The sequence below is a fragment of the Elephantulus edwardii genome, unplaced genomic scaffold (genome assembly GCF_000299155.1).
Source record: "Elephantulus edwardii isolate Elephantulus edwardi_28Jun2011 unplaced genomic scaffold, EleEdw1.0 scaffold00321, whole genome shotgun sequence".
Classification (NCBI taxonomy): domain Eukaryota; kingdom Metazoa; phylum Chordata; class Mammalia; order Macroscelidea; family Macroscelididae; genus Elephantulus; species Elephantulus edwardii.
This window is the reverse complement of record NW_006400071.1, coordinates 169,549-189,182: the sequence shown is the minus strand read 5'-3', so window position 1 is coordinate 189,182 and position 19,634 is coordinate 169,549. Positions and strand designations below refer to the sequence as shown.

The 19,634-nt window shown below is 45.3% G+C and overlaps 1 protein-coding gene across 1 annotated transcript in view; it reads left to right on the top strand.

Annotated features, from left to right (window-relative positions):
* Window positions 1–18,354, top strand: part of LARGE (like-glycosyltransferase) — a 663,150-nt gene extending 644,796 nt beyond the window's left edge. Inside the window, exons 12-14 of the mRNA XM_006901347.1 lie at window positions 4,819–4,965; window positions 12,517–12,712; window positions 17,949–18,354. Of these exons, the coding sequence (XP_006901409.1) occupies window positions 4,819–4,965; window positions 12,517–12,712; window positions 17,949–18,146 (541 nt within the window). The 3' untranslated portion in view covers window positions 18,147–18,354. The remainder of the gene's footprint in view (window positions 1–4,818; window positions 4,966–12,516; window positions 12,713–17,948) is intronic.
* Window positions 18,355–19,634: the final 1,280 nt, after the last annotated feature.

Genomic DNA, 19,634 nt, shown 5'->3' with positions numbered 1-19,634 from the left:
GGAGGGGGTGCAAATCCTTGTGTAAGGCTTATGGTGGTCTATAGACGTACGTGTGTGTGTGTGTGTGTGTGTGTGTGTGTGTGTGTGTGAGAGAGAGAAATCCCTGGATGCCACAAATGCATAAGTTGCTCAGCTCCTCATCAGAAGATTAGCAATTCAAACCCACTCCTAGGCTCTTTGAAAGAAGGACCTGGTAGTTTACTCTTGAAAGGTCACAGCAGATGACTTGTGGCACACAGTTCTACTCTAAAACAGGAGTTTGCTGTAAGTCATAATAGACTCAAGTCACCACTAACAGTAATAGAGATCACACACTCAGTCACTGCCTTTAAGTCAGAACTGACTCATTGCCGACCCTCCAGTGGGTTTTCAGAGGCTGTAAATTGCATGAGAGAAGATTACCCACTTTTCTTCTACAGAGCAGCTGGAGGATTTGAACTGCCTACCTTTGGGTTGGCCGCACAACTCCTTATCCACTAGGCCACCAGAGCACAAGTAGAAAAACAGATTTATGTAAGATCAAACAGAAACCAACACCGACCAGTTAAAATAAAATTGAAGGGGAAGGAATAAAACTAGAAATTAGTTGGGAAGTATGTCTTTTGAAATCAAAGGAAGAATTGGGAAACCATGATTTGAACCAGAATTAACCATGAAGTCATGGGTTTAAACCCAGCAGCAGCAGCTCCTGGGAGAATGGTAGACCAGCAGATCCAATGGAGAAAGCTGGATAGGCTCCCTGTTAAGCTTTTTTACAACCTCAGACCTCCCCAATAGAGGGTCACCACGAATTGGGATTGAGTCCAGAGCAGTAAGTTAGGTTTTATATCTACTGTGGGAACCCTGGTGGCACATTGGTTTAGCACACAGCTAACCTGAAGTATGTAGTTCAAACCCACCAGGTACTCTATGGGAGACAAATGACACATAAAGGTTTACAACCTGAAACTCAAAGGAGGCACTTCTCCCCTGTCTGATGAGGTCACTCTGGCTCAGAATAGACTTGACAGCAGCAAGTTTCATATGTTTTGTTCTATATCATGTGTATGTGTGTGTGTGAGTCTGTGTACACACTGCCCAGTCATTCCCTTTGTAGTAACATTTCTCATCTCCCCTTTCATATTCACAACACTCACATCTTTTTTTTTAAATAAAATTTTATTTTGATTGTGATTTTAATGAACATTTACAGAGAAGTTAGATTTTCGTTCATTGATTGTTGCTCACTTTACCCCCTCTTCTTCCCTTCCCTCTCCCTCAGTTCACTTTTTTTTAAATATTTATTCGTTGTTGCATGGTTTACCTACTTACCTCCCCTCCTCCCCAGTCCTCTTTGCCGTGATCTTGTCCTGGGCTCTTGTCGTACATTTAATGTCTAGTCATGTATTCATTTTAGACAGTTGTTTCTTTCATCTGTTCCAGTGCAATGGTCATTATCTACCCTTAAAACAGTGAGATGCAGGTATCCTCATTAAGGGTTAAGCACCATGGGGACGGAGACTCTGCTGCCTTGTTCATCCTGTGTCTCCACATGCCTCACACAGCACCTGGTGCACAGCCGGGGCTCAGTGATTATGGGATCAGCATCACCCACTACTAGTGCTGAGCACACCCCTCGTTGGTGCTTCCAAGTCCTGTGCTTTCTTGGTGTCTCATCCTGACACCCAGAATCACAGATAGGTGCATATCTTTCCTGGCAGAGCCCTGGAGCTGCCCATGTCTTGGGTGTCACTGTTGTTTCCAGTGTCCTCAAGTCAACCCCATCTCATAGTGACCCTGTGTACAACAGGTGGAAACCGGGGCTGATCCTTCACAGTCTCTACAATGCTCAAGTCCATTGCCACAGTCACTGAGTCATTCTGTGTGGTTCAGGGTCGTCCTTTCCTTTGCCGATCCTCTACTTTTCCAAGCATGATGTCCTCCAGGGATTCACCCTTCCCAGTGAGATGGATTGATACAGTAACTGGGGCAATGGGGGTTGATGTGTCAGAATTAGTGAGACTGGCTCAGGACAGGGAAGGGTTCAGAGCTGCAGTACATAGGTTCACTATGCATCACAGGCGACTCAACCAATAACTTTCTGTGACTGGTTTGGAAGCAGGAGTGGCATCCACTTCCTAAACAACATGCCTCCGGAAACTCTATGAACTTTGATAAAAGTCGATAGTTGTAGAGGGGCTTCAGGCCTTTTGTTCATAGGGTCACTATGAGTCATGCTCAACTCAAAAGCAATCAACAACAATGGCATGTACCAAGCATGTAAGACAAAGTCTTACCATCCTTGCTTATGTGCTTTCTGACATTAGATGACTGGCTATGGATGAGAAGAACAGTAAGTTACTAGGAAACTATGATCAGAGGGACAAAGAGGGAGAGGAATCCAGACCTTGTTCTATCCTGTACCATCCTCCCAATTTGTCCTGATCAAGCCCATTATGGTAGTCACTGTGTCAACCCATCTCTTTGAGGGTCTTCTCTCCCCCCAACCCTCTACCTTCACCTGCTTGATGTCTCTCTCCAAGGACTGGTTCCATGCCCATAGTAAGTGAGATAGTGTTTCAGCATCCTTCCCTCTAAGGAACATTCTGGTTGTACCTTGTTGGAGACGAATGTGTTTGTTCTTTTGACTGTTCACGATATCGTCAGTATTCTTTGCCACACTATAGTTTCAAGGCATTGATTCTTCTCAGTCTTCCGTATTCATTGCCCAACTTCCAGATGCATAGGAAGCAATTGGAAAGGCCAAGACCTAGATCAGGTGCATGTTATTCCCACGCCCACTCCAGTGGGAATCAGTGCAACTTCAGAAACCATTGTAAATTCAGTGAGTCATCCTTATTCTAACCAAGTCTGGATTCTTCGTCATCATTTGTTCTTACCAAACCTGCCAGTGACCTTCTTGGAGTTGGTTCTGTGTGACCCAGTTGACCTGGACTGGCATTAACCGCTCCCTTGTAGCGTCAGGCTGGAAGTCTGGTTGAGTGAAGAGAGGAACTGCACAAAAATACGGAGGCTAATCATAAAAGAAAGCTGCTGTTTCTGGTATTTTGTAAAATACCTCCCAGCACCCCAAGAGAGACTGTTTTCTCCTGTCAGAGCTTGCCAACAAACAGCCCATGCTGACAATGAGACCCATGGGTCAAAAGGTTAAGAAAGAAAAAAAAGGTTCAAATCAAAATAGAAGCACCAAGGCCATGGCCAAAAGACATCACAGAGGATCCAGCCAGAGAATAATAGTAGCACTGCAGTATAGTTGATGTTGTTATTAAGTGGCATTGAGTTGAGTATGACTCATAGCAACTTTATGAACAAAAGATCTGAACCCTGTTCTGTAAGTGTCATTGTTTTTCTAGTGTTCACAGAGTTTCCAAAGGTCTGTTATTTAAGAAGTGGATGCCAATCCCGCTTCTAAGTCTGTCTTACTCTGGAAGCTCCTCCAAACACTGTCCACCATGGGTAACCATTGTGGCATTTGATACACCAGTGGCACAGCATTGATTATCACAGCAACCCCAAGTTACCTCAGTACAGCAAACTGATAGACGAGTGCTATACTACTTAGAACAATGTTATCTCCAAACACATGCAACACCAGAACTAAGGGATGAAGGCCCAAAGGCGCAAGCAATGTTTAAATACAAAAGCACACCAGCTCCTCGTTGACTTAAACAAGAGGCTTCCAGCCCATAGATGATTCTTAACTAAATCCAAGCAGCCAATCAGCTTATAGTAGTGATTATTAATAAAGGCCAGCTGTATGCTAGATATGCTAAGAAACACTTAGATTACCTCGTTAGATCTCCCCAGCTCCAGGGAGTATATCTTACTTCCACCATTCTGATGAGGAGAGATCTAAGTTGTTTGTTTGGGATGACAACTCGTAAGGCCAGGATTCAAATCCAGTCTATGTGCATTAAATGCCTCATGCCATCCTGAGCCTACCTCCTGCTTCAAGGATGATCACTGAGCTGAGAAATGCAGAGAAATCTAGAAAGACAGGAATCAAGTGTGGGAGGAGCAGGGCACAAGGCCAGATGCAAAGGCAGAAGGAGGCCAGCAGATAAAGAACTTGCCAGCTAGGAAGCGTGGGTACCGAAGCTGTTACTGGATGCCAGCTGCATGGGGAAGTCTATCCAGCTTAAAGGCTTAGGGTCTCTGGGAACCAGGGGGTTGAAGAGTCATGGAGATGGCACTGGAAATACTTAGATTGCTGTTTCACTTGCCAGCTTTGTGCCTAACAGCTCCATGGGGCAGGCAGTGTCTGGCAAACCAAGTGAGCTCAGGTGACTAGAAGCCAAACCCTGTGAATATCTTAGAAAGGTTCTTTCTGCATTCTTCCCTGGCTGGGGCATGCATGCTCTCTGCAGACTTTGGTGGACGGAGGGAAGAGGTGAAGGAATTAGTAAAGACCCAGTGGGGACCTGCCTGAAAAGATGGGATACAGTAGGCATAGTTTGCTGGTTATTAAATTTATAAAACACAATGTATGGAAAAGATTGTATGGAATACAATGTTAATGAAAGAATGTGTGAAACACAATGTACAGTGAATAAAAGTAAGGAGGCACCCCCCAACACTGCTGGCCACCCTGACTTCCATTCACCTTCCAGGAAGACTAAGCTTTCAACCTCAGCGGACGCAGCTCTCACTTTGACCATCCTGGGTGACATTTACAAGCTAGCCAGGCTTCTGGGCCTCACTTTCTGCCCCCAGCCCGTATTCCCTGTGCCAGCACTTCCCTGGCCTTATGGGAAAGGCTTTACCAGGCTTCATGGGGACTCTGTGTTGTTTTTTTTTCACTTGCCCCCTCTTTTTTAGGAAGTCTGTCATCCAGCTTGATCTCGCCAACACCAAGAAAGCAATGATCGTCCCCGCGTTCGAGACCCTGCGCTACCAGCTCTCCTTCCCCAAGTCTAAAGCGGAGCTGCTGTCAATGCTGGACATGGGGACACTCTTCACATTCAGGTGAGAGCCCCTTCCTGGCGCCCCTCGGCCCCCCAGACACCTTCTCTCATCTGGGACACTGCCACCTATACTGTCAGTCCAGAAGAGACCATTATTGCTGACATGAGGCCCATTTGAAAGTTCAAAGCACCAGCAGACCTGAATAATGGTTTTGGAATAGCCTCTCTCCAACTACCAGGTACTTTATTTTGTACACCATGACAGATATTATGTCTCCAGATGGAATGAGAGGTAAATGGGTGGGAAAATGCAGTTTAATTTTTCTTGTGCCTCTTTCTATTCTTGGTTTACATCCTTGTTCCCAACTCCTGGTTCTGAATTCTCTCTCTTGTTGATTTGGTAAGTGGGTTTCATTTTTATGGCTACTGGTCTCACACTTCTTCCCCTGCCTGGGTGTGTGTGTGTGTGTGTGTTTTCCACTCTCTCATGCTCAGGTCTGAGATGGACATAAGTGGCTTCATCCACTGATGTCATCCAAGTGGCTCTAACACGCTACACACAGCAAGCAGAGGTGGCAGCTAACTTCCCATTTGCCTGAGTGGCAGTTACAAACAAAGCAATCACCTTCCTGATTTCCCCGGCCTCTCAGTCCTGCAGGAATACCAGCAGGGGAGCCGCTCAGCCACCTGTCCAGAGTGCCCCAGGAATGCGTATGGTTACATAGGTGTGATTGGCTTCCATCTCCTGGGGACAGGCTGTGGCATTAGTGTGGCAACTGGGGGGGAAGTGGGAGCCCTGCTGACTGTCTCAAAAGAGCAATCAGAGCTGTTGTTTCTGCCTGCTTCTCTAAATACATGCCTCCTTGTGAACCAGGGTGCCCCTGTATGCGGTAATCAGTTAACGTGCTTAACTGCTACTCAGAGGGTTGGTGATTCGAATCCACTCAGAGGCATTTTGGAAGAAAGACTTGACAATGAACTATGTCAGAAGGTCAGCCCCTGAGCAACCCATGCAGCACAGTTCTCCTCCAATACACAGGATCTCCGTGAATTGTCATCAACTGGACAGCAACTTTGGTTTAAGAAATTCTAGACAGTCTGAGTTTTACTAAAAGTGTCATAGAATAATAACTTAGCATCTCAACTGCTATAAGTTTGGAAAATGCTTTCTCAAATTTTATTTGGTGATCAAAAGAATCCTACAAGATAGGTTATTTCTTTACAATTTAGGGGACATCACATTATTTCCATATTCTGTACAAATGAAGAAACTGAAGAGCAAGAGGTCAAGTGGAGTCAGGATTCAAACGCCGTCCTATCTCCTGTATCCAAATTCTAGAAAATAATCAGAAGAAGCTAATTCCCATACAAAGCATGCCTTCTTCCTTGTCAAAAACAAAGAACCTCAATTTAGGAACTACTTAATGTGTATGGGCGCTGTGATCAGACCACTTAATCCTAAAAACAAATCTGCAAAGCAGGGATTATTAAACCCATTTTACATATAAGGAAAATAGAGGTGCTGAGAGTTAACCTGGCTCAGATATACAGCCTATAAGTGCCAGAGTCTGTGGATCTCCAGAGCTTATGTTACTAACCAGAACACCTTTGGGCAGTTTACAGCGTCTGAAAACCTGCTGGAGGTTTAGCTATGAGTTGATTTGGATTTAACTACAGTGATTAGATAGATAGATGATAGATAGATAGATAGATAGATAGATAGATAGATAGATAGATAGATAGATAGATAGATAGATATAGAGAGAAAGAAAATGAGAGAATATGAGATCTAGCCCTGAATTTCCCTTCCAAACATTGTTGGAAGATGCAGGCAAAAAAACTTGAAGCTGAAGATTGAGACTTAGATGCCTAACTTGAATTAGCTCTCCACATAGACTCTGTAGCCTGATGACTGAGCACCTGGAAGGTCTCCAGAATGTCCTTCCTGCTCTGTGCATCCCCAGGTGACCTGGACACTAATTCCAGGGTCAAGTCAGTGGGCATGAGTGCTAGGGTGTGGCCTGCTGTGTCGCTGATTGCTGCGAGAGCCAACAGCTTGCAAGCCACCATGCCAAGAGCTAAATTGCAAACTTTCCCTCCAAGAAATTGCTTTTCTACCCTTCCCTCCAAAGAATGAACCCGTAAGCCCCCAAGCAGCTGAGAACAACTCTGACCTCACAGGAATAAAGGAGAAAAACCCAACTGCACATCCTTGAGGACCGTGGTTCTCCTTGGGGTCCCTGGACCAGTAGCATCAGCATCCCCGTAGCTTGTTTGAAATGCAGAGGCTCCGGCTGCACCTCAGACCTCCTGCATCAGGAACTCTGGGAGTAGAAACCAGAACCGTGAGCTTCAGAGAGCTTCCAAGGGAATCAGATGCACATTCACATTTGAGAAACTCTCCTCAAAGCGTAAAAGTCCTTGGTGGCTCAGACAGGTAAGCACTTGACTGGTTGTTGTTGTTGTTGTTGTTGTTAAATGTCCTCAAGTCTTAGGTGACTCATAGCAACCCTATGAACTTTCTTTGTTTCTCCAAGTTCATAGGGTTTCTGGAGGCAAGCTATTTTGGAAGTGGATGCCAGTCGAGCTTCCAAGCTTGTTTTAATCGGGGAGCTCCACCAAACACTGTCAGCCATGGGTGACCAATATCACATTTGGCACATCAGGGTCACAGCATTCAACATCACAGCCACCATGAGTTACCTCTGTGCAGCAAATAGAGCAGTGCTATACCACCTAGAAGAATGTTTGACCCAAAACAAACCGACTCACAACACGCTAGCCCCCAGCCTGAAGGCGAGGCCAAGCATTTCAGGATTTAAAAATTCTGGTACGCCCACAAGCTGGTGGACTGTTAGCCACAGACCCCCAGTTCACCTGGCAAGTCCCATCTGCTGACACCCACTTGGGATGAAAAGAAAGGCATCAGAGAGCCTAACGTTCGTTCCGTACCTGTCCCTCCTTGAGGTGCAAGACACCTTCACAACTTCCAGCATAAAACCCAAGCACTTGACTACTAGCCAAAGAGTTTACAGTCAGGAACTAATTGTGGAGTAAAGGTCTGGTGTTCTGCTTCCAGAAGGTCACAGGTTTAGAAACCCTGTGGTGCAGTTCTGCTGTGCACACATGGGGTCTCCCAGAGTCAGAACCAGCTTGACTACAGTAAACAACAGCAGCTGTTTGTTGTTTGGGTTGCTTTTGGAGGCAGAGGGACTATCTGATGCCTGTAATCTCCGATTGCAAGCCCAGATTTCATTGTCTTCTGGACTGGTCGTAAGTACCCTCTGGTTATTTTCACAACATCATTTGTTTTAATGGCAGGTTCATTGTAGCCTAAGTCCCTGACTGCTGCAAATGGTACATGCTTATCTGCTGAGAAGTTTGAATCTACACAGTGGCATGAGGTAGAAAGGCCTGGCAATCTGCTTTTATAAAGACTGCTTGATCACTGGGCAACCTCATGATAGATGGACAGAAGATTGACATTGTTAATGATTGCATCATGCTTGGACTCACAATCAACACCCTTTGGCACCAGCAAGCAAGAAACCAAAAGATGTGTAGCATTGGGAAAATCTACTGTCAAGAAGCTATCTAAGGCGTTATGGAGCAATGATGTCAGTTTAAAGACTAAGGTGCATCTGATTCATGCCATGATCTTTTCAATTGCTTGATATGCATCTGAAAGTTAGACAGTAACGTCAGATGATGGAAGACTCAATGCCTGTAAGTTGTGGTGTTGAAGAACACCACCTAATATCTCATGGATTGCCAAAAAAAATAAATATGTATTGGAGAAAGTGCAGCCAGAGTGCTCCTTGGAGGCAGGGATGGTGAAGCTTTGTCTCATGTAATTTGGGCATGTTGTTAAGAGGGGCTGGTCCTTGGGAAAAGCCGTTGTTCTTGGAAAGGTGGAAGGTCAGTGAAAGAGAGGAAGACCCTCAATGAGGTGGATTGATAGATTGAGTGGAACAGTGGGCTCAAGTGTATCAGAAATTATGAGGATAGCACAGGAGAGGGCAGGGTTCAAATCCATTGTTTATAGGGTTGCAATGAGTCATAGTTGATAGCACATGGCAACAGAAAAGAAAACTCTAAGATCTTCTCAGTTAAATAAAGTTTGAGAAAGGATTCTAAAACTTAATGGTTGCATGAAAACCAAGTTATTATCTCTGCAACTTTTTAAAATAAAATTCAGTCTCCAGAGAGGTTCAGTTAGTTCTACTCTGTAGCATATAGCCTTGCCGTGAATCAGAATCAGCTCGATCATTTGGTTATTTGGCTAATGAGAAGTTCACCGGGTCCCATGCTGACTAGTGATTCAGCCTGCTGGTCACTCTTTGGGACTGAGCCAGTAGACGCTGCCTCCCCTCCAGCTATCAAAACCTTGAGGAATAAAACTTCACCAACACAGCTGTCCCTACACTGACCTCACTGACTCTGCTTACTCCCTCCTCCCTCCCCTTCCTTCTCAACATAACAGGCCAGAGTAGGAATATAAGATATTGTTGAGAGGTGAGAGGGATCATTGTGAATTAGTTTCCTGCATCTCAACAAAGAGAAACCAAAAGTCCTCACAACTAGACCAGTTGGCAACATTCGCCGCCCATCCCTGTGGAACGATGTCAAGAAATCAGTGTATTATGTATCTCTTGGGCAAGTGTATTGCAAATGACCCCTTTAAAGTTCTAGGAAGTAAAGATGGTCACTTTGACTGGATGTCACTATCCTTCCTTCTTAGAAGTTAGAACTAGGGTCTCGAGGATTAGGAGGTACTTGACCTAAGCCATGATATTTTCACTTGGCCTTATATGCAAGCGTAAATTGTGCAGTGAATTAAGATCAAAGCAAAAGTTTGCATTCTTCTTTGAATTGTGATGCTGGTGACAAACACTGAATAAACTATGGACGGCCGAGGGAACTGTCTTGGGACAATTGGAGCCACAGCAGACATTAGAAGGGACACTGGCAAGACTGTCTCACGTCCTTAGGTCCTATTATCAGGAGAGGCCAGTCCCTGGAGAAAAAGATACCACATTTGGTAAAATAGAGTGAACAGAAAAAAAAGGCAGACCCGGGTCAAGCTGGACTGGACAGTGACCGCAGCAATGTGCAAACGGAGCAGCAGTGAATGCTCAGTGGATGGAGCTGAGATCCTCCCCCACCCCAACCCTCAGCCCCATAATCCCATCTAACAACACAACTTGATGCAAATCTACCCGTTGGCTGGTGCCTGTCCTACCAACTTGGAGGAAGTCTATCTCTGGTGTCAAAAGAACAAAATCAGAAAGTAGTCATATTCCCTGCCAAAAAAATTTAAAAAAAGTGACTTTTGGGTGTTGTTTTGTTCTGTTGTTCCTAGAGTTGCTAACAATCAGAGCATACTTAACAGCAACCAATAACAACAATCTACTGAATGACAGAATTCACACCCAGGCAGGCTGGCTCCAGAACCGTTGTTTTGCGCCGCCTTGTTAAATTGCTGGTTAGAGGGCTAACATTTATGAACGCTTCCACATATACCTTTGCTAAGTTAAGCTTCTTGGTCGTTCCACAAGGCGGGCACTACTACAGGAGGGAAATAAAGCTTCATTGTGTCGCAGCTCATAAGCGGTCACCATGGGATTTGAACCCTGGTCTGACGGTCAGTGCCATGTGGCATGCTTCAAAGCTCACATACAGCACAACTTTGACTTGAGCTCTGCCAGTTCTGCCAAAGGCTGCAGATGTCAAGACTGTCAGCTCAGCGGTTTACAAATGGAAAATCAACTCCCTCTGTTGTGATTTTTGGATTAGACCCGAGACTGGCATCTTTGTACCATCCCTCCTTCTCACCCTCCATTAAAGTTCCACCCCCTGACCTTTCATTCCTCTGCTTAAGTGATCTTGGATTTTGGCGGAAGTTGCTGATTGATGGAGCTGAGATTCCCTGAGCCTGGTCATTTTATCCAACAATAAAACTCCCTGGGAGCCCATCAGTTAGTTAACTCCTATTCATCTAATCTCAGTTGTCCTTTAAGAGTTGGAAGGAGTCCGTCCTGGGTGTTGAAAAAGCAAAATAGGAAGCTGTCACATCCTCTGTTCTTCTCCAAACTGAATTTCATTGTTGTTGTTGTTGTTATGTGCCATCGAGTCGCCTGCAACTCATAGCGACCCTATGCACAACAGCCCTAAACTCCGCTCTGTCCTGTGCCAATCGCACTGTGTCCGAGACTCCCATCCCAATTATCCCAGTCACTGAATCAATCCACCTCATAAAGGGCCTTCTCCTCCTACGCCGTCCCTCCACCCTCCCAAACATGATGTCCCTCTCTAAGGACCGGTCTCTCCTCACAACATGTCCAAAGTAAGTTAGACGGAGCCTCAGAATCCTTGCCTCCAAGGAGCCACCCGGTTTAACCCTTTCTAGGACAAATCTGTTTGTTTTCCTAGCAGTCCATGGTATTCTCAATACTCTTCTCCAGCACCACAGCTCAAAGGCATCAATTATCCTTTTATCCTTCCTGGTCATTGTCCAACTCTCTGATGCATAAAAAGTGATTGCAAAGAATTTCATTAGCCTCACCAAATACTTACCTCACTTTACATTCACTTGTTATGAAGAGTCTTTCCAAAGGCAGAGCTGGAATCTAGGACTTGGAGCTCCAACCTCCTTACAGAAGTCCCTGGGTGATGTAGATGGTTAAGCTCCTGGTTGCTAGCTGCTAGGTTGATGGTTCAAATCCAACCAGCAGTGGCTTGGAGCTCAACTTCCTTAAGGTCAGAGCCCTTCAAAATCGGTAATGTTAGGTTCTGCTCTCAACTGCATAGGGTCACAATAAGTCAGACTCATCTCTGTAGGAACGGACTCAGTGGGAACAGTTTTGTTTACAGTAAAGCTGTTACATTCACATTCTTTCTGTCTTGATGTCCATTTCTGAGACTTTGCTTTCCAACTGTGTATAGTATTTCCCCCCAACCCTTTCCTCTAGGGCCCTATTTATTTCTTCACCAGACTCCCAGCTTCTTCCCACTTCTTAATAGCTTCCAGAAGCATATCCTTGCCCCACCATCTGGTCTCTGCCTCAGGCAGCTCCTAAGTTTTAAAATTATTCATTCATTCGTTAATTTAATGCAGCATTCATTGACTGCTGCTTCTACGGGTCAGAGAATGAGAGGTAGAGTTATAAAGGCAGGATAGTCTATCTTTAGTCAGTGAAGGGGCCTGGCTGGTTTTTGAGCTAGTTGAACTGGGTTTGAATTCCAGCTCCAACCCAAAACTATTTATAAGTTGGATAACTAGTACCCGTAGTCCTATCTACAAAAATCTCTTTTTTTCTATATAACATAGTCACAGGAATATATCTCATCAAATTCATCAATTCTCTGAACAGCCAGGAGGCTAGGGATGTCGTGATACAAAGGTTGGGGTCAGTGGGTATCATCTTGGGATTCTACCTACCACCATGGTCATTGGCAGGAACAACTGTAGCAGAGACCAACCGGCCATAGTTCTGTGAAGAAGGTAGATCAGCATTCTAGGTGGATGTGTTTCTCTGCTTCCGTCCAATCAGCAGCTCTGCTGAGCTTGCCGCCTTTCCCTCCACCAATGGCATATCTCTGTGTGTCCCAGGTACCACGTCTGGACGAAAGGCCACGCCCCCACGAACTTCGCCAAGTGGCGGACCGCCACCACGCCTTACCGGGTGGAGTGGGAGGCTGATTTCGAGCCCTACGTTGTCGTGAGAAGGGACTGCCCGGAGTACGACCGGAGGTTTGTGGGCTTTGGCTGGAACAAGGTGGCGCATATCATGGAGCTGGACGCACAGGTGAGACGCATGGAGTTGCCCCACTGGTGGTGTAGGAGTTGGGGCAACAGAGATCTTAGTGGAGATAGGGGAGCTTGGAGACCAGAAAACAAAGACTTCAAAGAGAACAAAGTGTGTTCAGAGAGCTGGAGTAGGAAGGTACCAGTGCTCACCTTCTTACGCAATACTGTTGTTATCAAACTCTAGCTCCACCTTTAGGTGATGTGGGATTCCAAGAGCCCTGTCAAATGTGAGACAAACCAGTGTTTCGTTTCATTCACGTCCAGCCCAGCAATAAAGACAAGCAAATGGCAACTCTCCACCGCTGGCCTCTGAGTCATATAGGTGACGGAGCAGTGTAGGAGCTTCACATGAATGGCGCAATGCGTACAGTTAAGACCAAACTCCTGTGCCAGCCTAGGACTGTGACAGTGCAATGGTTTACGTGTTGGGCTGCTAACCAAAAGATTAGCAGTTCGAATCCACTAGTTGCTCTGTGGGAGAACTGTAAGGCAGGACACTCCCAAATAAGGCTGGTTGATGGCCTCAGAAAGTCAACGGAGGGTCGCCATGGGTCAGAATCAACTGGACTGCAGATAATTTAGGTTTTGGGATTTTGATTTAGTCAATAAAACCTTTTCACCTAGTACTTATTGAGGATAACTTCAAGTCTTTTTTGTTTGTTTGTTTGTTTTGCTTACAAAGTTCATATATATTGTGTTTCACAAGGTTTGTCAGACTTTTTTCTGCAAAAGGTCATACAATAAGTATATTCAGCTTTGTGACTCCCCATGCAGTCTCCTGTCAGCACTGCTCAGCTCAGCTATTGTATTATGAAAGTAGACTTGGTGATCCGTAAACAAATGGGCATGGCTGTGTCCCGGTGAGACTTTATTTACAAAAGCAGACTGTGGGTGGGATGATAGTTTCCCAACGCCTGGCCTGCCTGCTACCACCAACTTCATCTTTCCCCCTTATATGCTAATCTCCTGGGCAATTCAGAGTGCACAGTGTAAATATTTCTCAGTTTCTTGCTCCCTTCAGTATTTTTCTCTCTGTTCTGTAGCAGCTACGCACCCTGTTCCCAGTTTTCCTTTTCTGATTTCCTTCTGATCTGCTCTGGGCTAGAAAATGAGATAACCATAACTTATCAGATATTATGGCCAAAATGAGAGTAAATAGAGAATGATACAAGGTGTGCTGAGGGCTCCTTTCTGAGTTCCCTGTTCTGTACTTTAACAATACAGGTCAAAAGCACATCACCATTTGATAACCCATTCCAAATGATAGTGATACTTCAGGACAGAACAGAACTGCCTCGTAGGGTCTCCAAGGCTATAAATATCCAAGTGTTGAGGACTTTCATCCATAGGGTCGCTGCGAGTCACCTACGACTCAACAGCTTGATGACACTTAAAAACAATAACACCAACATAGCGAGATCAGTTGGCCTAGTGGAGAGAAAGTGATGCCACCAAGCCAAAGATGGGTGACTTCTAATCCGCAGCCCTCAGGCCTGTTTTTCATTGTGTTTGTTCAAACATTCTTCTAGGTCATATAGCCCTGGTGTGTCCACTTGCTGTACAGAGATAAATCGTGGTTGCTGCGAAACTGAACACTGTGACACTGGTGTGTCACATGCAATAATGGTTACCCATGGTGGACAGTGTTTGGTGGAGCTCCCCGATTAAAACAAGCTTGGAAGCAAGAGTGGCATCCACTTCCATAAATAGCTTGCCTCCAGAAACCCTATGAACCTGGAGCAAAGATGAAATTCACACAAGTGTTGAGGACTTTCATTCATAGGGTCGCTATGAGTCGCCTACGACTCGACCGCACTTAACAACAACAACACTGGTTTACATAAAAAATTAATATGCAGTGTGTTTCATTCGTGTACATTGTGCTTCACACATCCCTTCATTCACATTGTGTTTTGTATGATCATTCATATACATTGTGCCTTTTAACATTAATCACCATTAATCTATGCCTACTATTACCCTGTTTTCAGATCCCCATTGGATTTTTCCTCGTTCTTTCACCCCCTCCTTCCACCCACCAAGCTCTGCTATCCCAGTGATTTACCCCCACCTCCTCACACTCCAGCCCCCCACCGCGTCCCCCTTCCCCTTTGGGGCTTTTATACACATCTTACTAGCTATCCTTCTGTTTCCACAACAGTGGTCCCATGCAACATCCTTCACTTAGCCCACCCCGCACAGCGCTCCCCAGACTCTCCCACACCATACAGCATGCCACAAAATCGCTGCTCCTCAGCGCCACTAAGTATGCCACTGTGTGAACACACCACAACCTCCCAGTCCGTTTGCCTGTAGGCCATAAATCGTCATGGAAGCAGATGCCACATCCTTCTCCTATAGCCCAGCTAGTGGGATTGAACCAACGTCCTTTCATTTAACAGCTAAGTGTTTTTAATGCTCTCTACTAAGACTTTTTTTGGATGTGTTGCTGTCGAATCGCCTGCAACTCATAGTGACCTTATGTCTATTAAAAAAAAAATTTCCCCCTAAAACCACTGCCTTTGAGTCCGTTTCAATTCAAAAGAAACTCAAACGTGTGTTTTTGAGGGTCTGAGTCTTTGTAGAAGGAGACTGTCTGTCATTCCTCTGCAGGACACTCGTTGTATTCAAACAGCTGACCTTTTATCTTTTATTAAGCAAACATTACCCACCACTCCACCGGACTCTTTTTTGAGATATGCAGAGGCATCTTGGTTTCTACCACCATTTTTAACTGCCTGATGCCAAGTCCATGGTGTAGCTTATAATAAAGATATACTGTTGCTATTGTTATGTGTCACCGAATTGCCTGCCACTGACTCCTAGTGACCTTATGCACATTAGCTTTGAACCCTATCAGCCAGGCTCACTGTGTCTGACACACCGTTACCCCAGTCACTACATCAAGGATGTATAGGGGAGAGTTAAATTCTCAGTAAGCGTCAGCCTAATCTATTGTTTGGGGTTTGGGGGGAAAAGTTTGTTTATTGGCTTTTTACTATGTTTAGTGTTTATAGTGAAAAGATACTATAAGACAACATTCACCACAGTGTTCTTTACATTCAGTCACCCTGGCTACATTTATCATATCATGAATCCATTACCAGTATACCTCCCTTATTAAACAGATATTCCAGTGACCTCTCCATTCTCCCACCGCCTGCTCTGGTAAACACTGGTGAACTCTCTCTATGTGTTCGTCTATTCTAGATGTTGCCTAGGAGTGAGATCCTACAGGATTTGTCCTCGTGTGAGTGGCTGACTGCACTCCCCATAATGTGTGTCTACCACCTTTTAAAGGAGCTCTGGTAGATTAGTGGTAAGGTGTTGCGCTGCCAATCCAAAGGCGTATAGTTCAAATCCACCAACTGAACTGCCAGAAAAAGATGGTCAGTCTCTTCCCATGTTGATTACAGCCTCTGAAAACCCGCTGGAGGACCAGCTAGGAGTCGGTTTTGACTCGATGATGCATAAAAACAAAACAAAACAACCCACCACCTTTTATTTATCCACTCATCTGTTGATGGACATCTCGGTTGTTTCTGCCTTTTAGCTGATATGAAAGTGTTGAAACAAAAACTGGCGTCCTTTGGAGCATCCATTTTTATTTTCTCCCTATGCTTGTTCTCTGTTTTGTTTTGGGTTTTTTGGTAAATTTTATTGTCGATGTTGACCAGGTTGATTTTCCTTAAAATTACTCTTTTGTTGTGATCTCCTGGAGTTGTCTGGTCTCATGCAAGTCCCATGAGACATCACAGAACAGATGGGTCAAGTTGACTGAGCATGAGACGCACTCATGGTCTGCACCATCCTGGAAGACCTAGAGAATCCCTGGTAGCACCGTGGTTAAGCTCCTCAGCTGCTAACTACAAATTTGACAGGTCTAACTCCATGGGGAGAAGATACAGCAGTCTTCTTCCCTGAAAAAATGTATAGCGTTTGGAATGTAAATAGGTCGTTCTGCTCTGTCCCTATGTTACAGCTCTACTTGTAGGCAAGCTTTGCATCCGAATCAACTTGGTGGTAATGTTTTGCCACATTTATCGAAAATCTTTTATATAATGTGAAGGAAGAATAGTGTGAAGCAATGTATATAAACTTTGTAAGCATCTTGTTATTGTTATATGCTGTTGAGTCCTTTGCGACTCATAGTGACCCTATGTACAAGAGCCCCAACTCTGCTCTATTCTGTGCCAACCTCACCGTCTCTGACACACTTACACCCACCACCCCAATCACAGAATCGATAAGATTACAGAATTGTAAGTATACCAATTTTTTAAAAATCTAAAAAAAAGATGAGCCTTTTTTAAAAAAAATGTATTAATAATTTCAGTGAAAATGTACAGAGACTTTGGATTTCCATTCATTCATTGTTGCACTTTTCTCCCCTCCCAACCCTCCCCCCTAGTACACTACCCTCTTGGAAAAGTAAAAGAAAAATTCTTTCATTGTTTTACAATCCCTCTCCCCAGGTCCACTCCACTATGCAGCCTTCACTCTGGACTCCTGTCATGACAAAAATACCTAATCACATATCCCTTTTAAACAGTTCTCTCCTTCATCTGTTTCAATGCAGTATACATTATTGAACCCATCTTTCTCAGTCTCTCCCCAACTCCGATGTCAGTCCTGTTTTACTACAGTGGCACCATGCAGTATTTGTCCCTTTGTGACTGAGATACTTCTCTCAGCATAATGTCCTCCAGGGTCACCCAAAAAAGATGAACCTTTTATAGGCTTTGAGCCGTATTTCACCCTTAAAGTAATCTTTGAAAGTCACTATTTATTTTTTTATTTATGGAGAGGGGCATCAAATTTGCCAGCATGGAGGGGCAGCACAGGAGAGGAAGACCTTCAATGAGATGGATCGATTCTGTGAGTGGAGTGATGGGAATGAGTGTGTTTGAAATGGTGAGGTTGGCACAGGATAGAATGGCATTTAGAGCTCTTGTACATAGGGTCGCTATGAGTCCAAGCTACTCGATGGCACATAACAGCAACAAAAACATGGATGAGAAAACCAAGACTCAGAGAAACTAAGTCATTTGTCCAGGGCCATAGCCATGGCCCCAAACCGTCTCGCTTCACAGCTGGCATGCTTTCAGTGGTCCTGCCTTGGGTCTTGGGATCACTGACCAGTTCGTTCATTGACTCAATCCTCCACTGGGGTTCTCACCTTGCAGGGACGAGGATTCCTCTGAAGTGCTCACACTGCTCTTGTCTTCTTTCAGGAATACGAATTCACCGTGCTGCCCAACGCCTACATGATCCACATGCCTCACGCCCCCAGCTTTGACATTACCAAGTTCCGTTCCAACAAGCAATACCGCATCTGTCTCAAAACCCTGAAGGAGGAGTTTCAGCAGGACATGTCCCGCCGCTATGGCTTCGCCGCCCTGAAATATCTCACGGCTGAAAACAACAGCTAGCACCACGTTGCCCTCCCCTGGAGAGAGACATGCTGCAGGAGGAGAGCCACTCACTGTTGGGGGCCCAGCCTTCAGACTCAGTGTTGAGCAATGCTTTTCCAGTTTGTTTTCACTTGTCTCTTTGGCCCAACAAAGCTGCCCTCACTCCAGCCATCTGGAATGAGGTTTCCGCCAGGCCCTCTTTGCCCCACGACCTACCATTCGCAGAATGGGGGATGGGGGTTTGTAGGGAAAGACCATTTAAGCTATCTCTTCAGGAATGGGGTGTGGAGGGTCAAGGAGTCATGAGATTGCCACCGTGCCACAAAAACACACAATCAAGGCCCAAGGCAAATCTCCTGGATACCCATCTTGGTCAATAGTAGCTATACTTCCCATCACAGCTGAGGAGGAAGCAAAGTCAGAATGCTGGGAGTTACTTCTCTTTATTAAGAGGGAACTTCCTTTGCCCTGCAGTCTAGATGGGTACCCAAGAGGAGGCCAAAGCACGAATCTAAGCCAACCCTGGGGAGAAACCAGCTGGGGATAGTCCATCTGGGGCACCCAGATACAGTGGTGGCTGGTTCTTTATCCTCAAAGTCACTCTTGTTTTGTTTGATTTGTTGTTGGGTTGTTTTTTGTTTTTTTTTGAGGGGGGGGTGTTTATTTGTTTGTTTTGGTCTGGAAATCCAAAATAGAAAAGCTAATCCTTTCTGATTCTAAAGGAACATCAGCTACTTAGTTAATGCTCCTCTGTCACCAGTGGCCCGGCAAGGACAGGGGTCCACAGCCAGTAGTTGAACTTGGGCAGCTCCCTCTCTCTTCAGGGACACTCCTGAAGATCCAGGGGTTCCAGACTTCCGGCTCTCCTGAATCCAGGGGTGACACTCGGGGCCACGGGCAAGCTCAGGCTGTGGGCAGGTGTTTCCACTGGTCACATCTTTCTGTGTCAGCAATGAAGGGGAAGTGATGACAAGAGCTTTGAAGGAACTGTTTCAGCACAAGAAAGGTACGCACCTCTCAGGCCTTTAGGAGAACTTTAGTAGTTCATACGCGCCCAGGGCTGAAGATTCGGGGATCATTTGGAGAGCGACACAGTTTTGTCCCTCTGTAAGGAACCTGCTTCACTGTGCATAAGAAGCGGTCACATCCTTTGTCTCCCTTTGGGGCCTGCCCCCAGAGGTCAGCAGCACCGCCACCACTACAACCCAGGTCAAGGACACTGGACTTCTGACCCATTTTCTTTACTCTTCAATATTAATGTTGTGTTTACATTGATGAGAACACACGGTGATGCCCTCCCCTCTGCTGGGCTCTTTGTAACGAGTTGCAATGTGACCAGCTAAAAGCTGCATCCAATAAAGGAAAGTAGAGACTGTTTCTTCCCCACGCCCCACCCACTCCTTTAGGACGCCTCTGAGGCCCATGTGGGCGTAGAACGAAACTCCATAAACTTCACACTTCCCATTCTCCTGCTTTTTTCCCCCCTCTCATCATTTGAACTTTAAA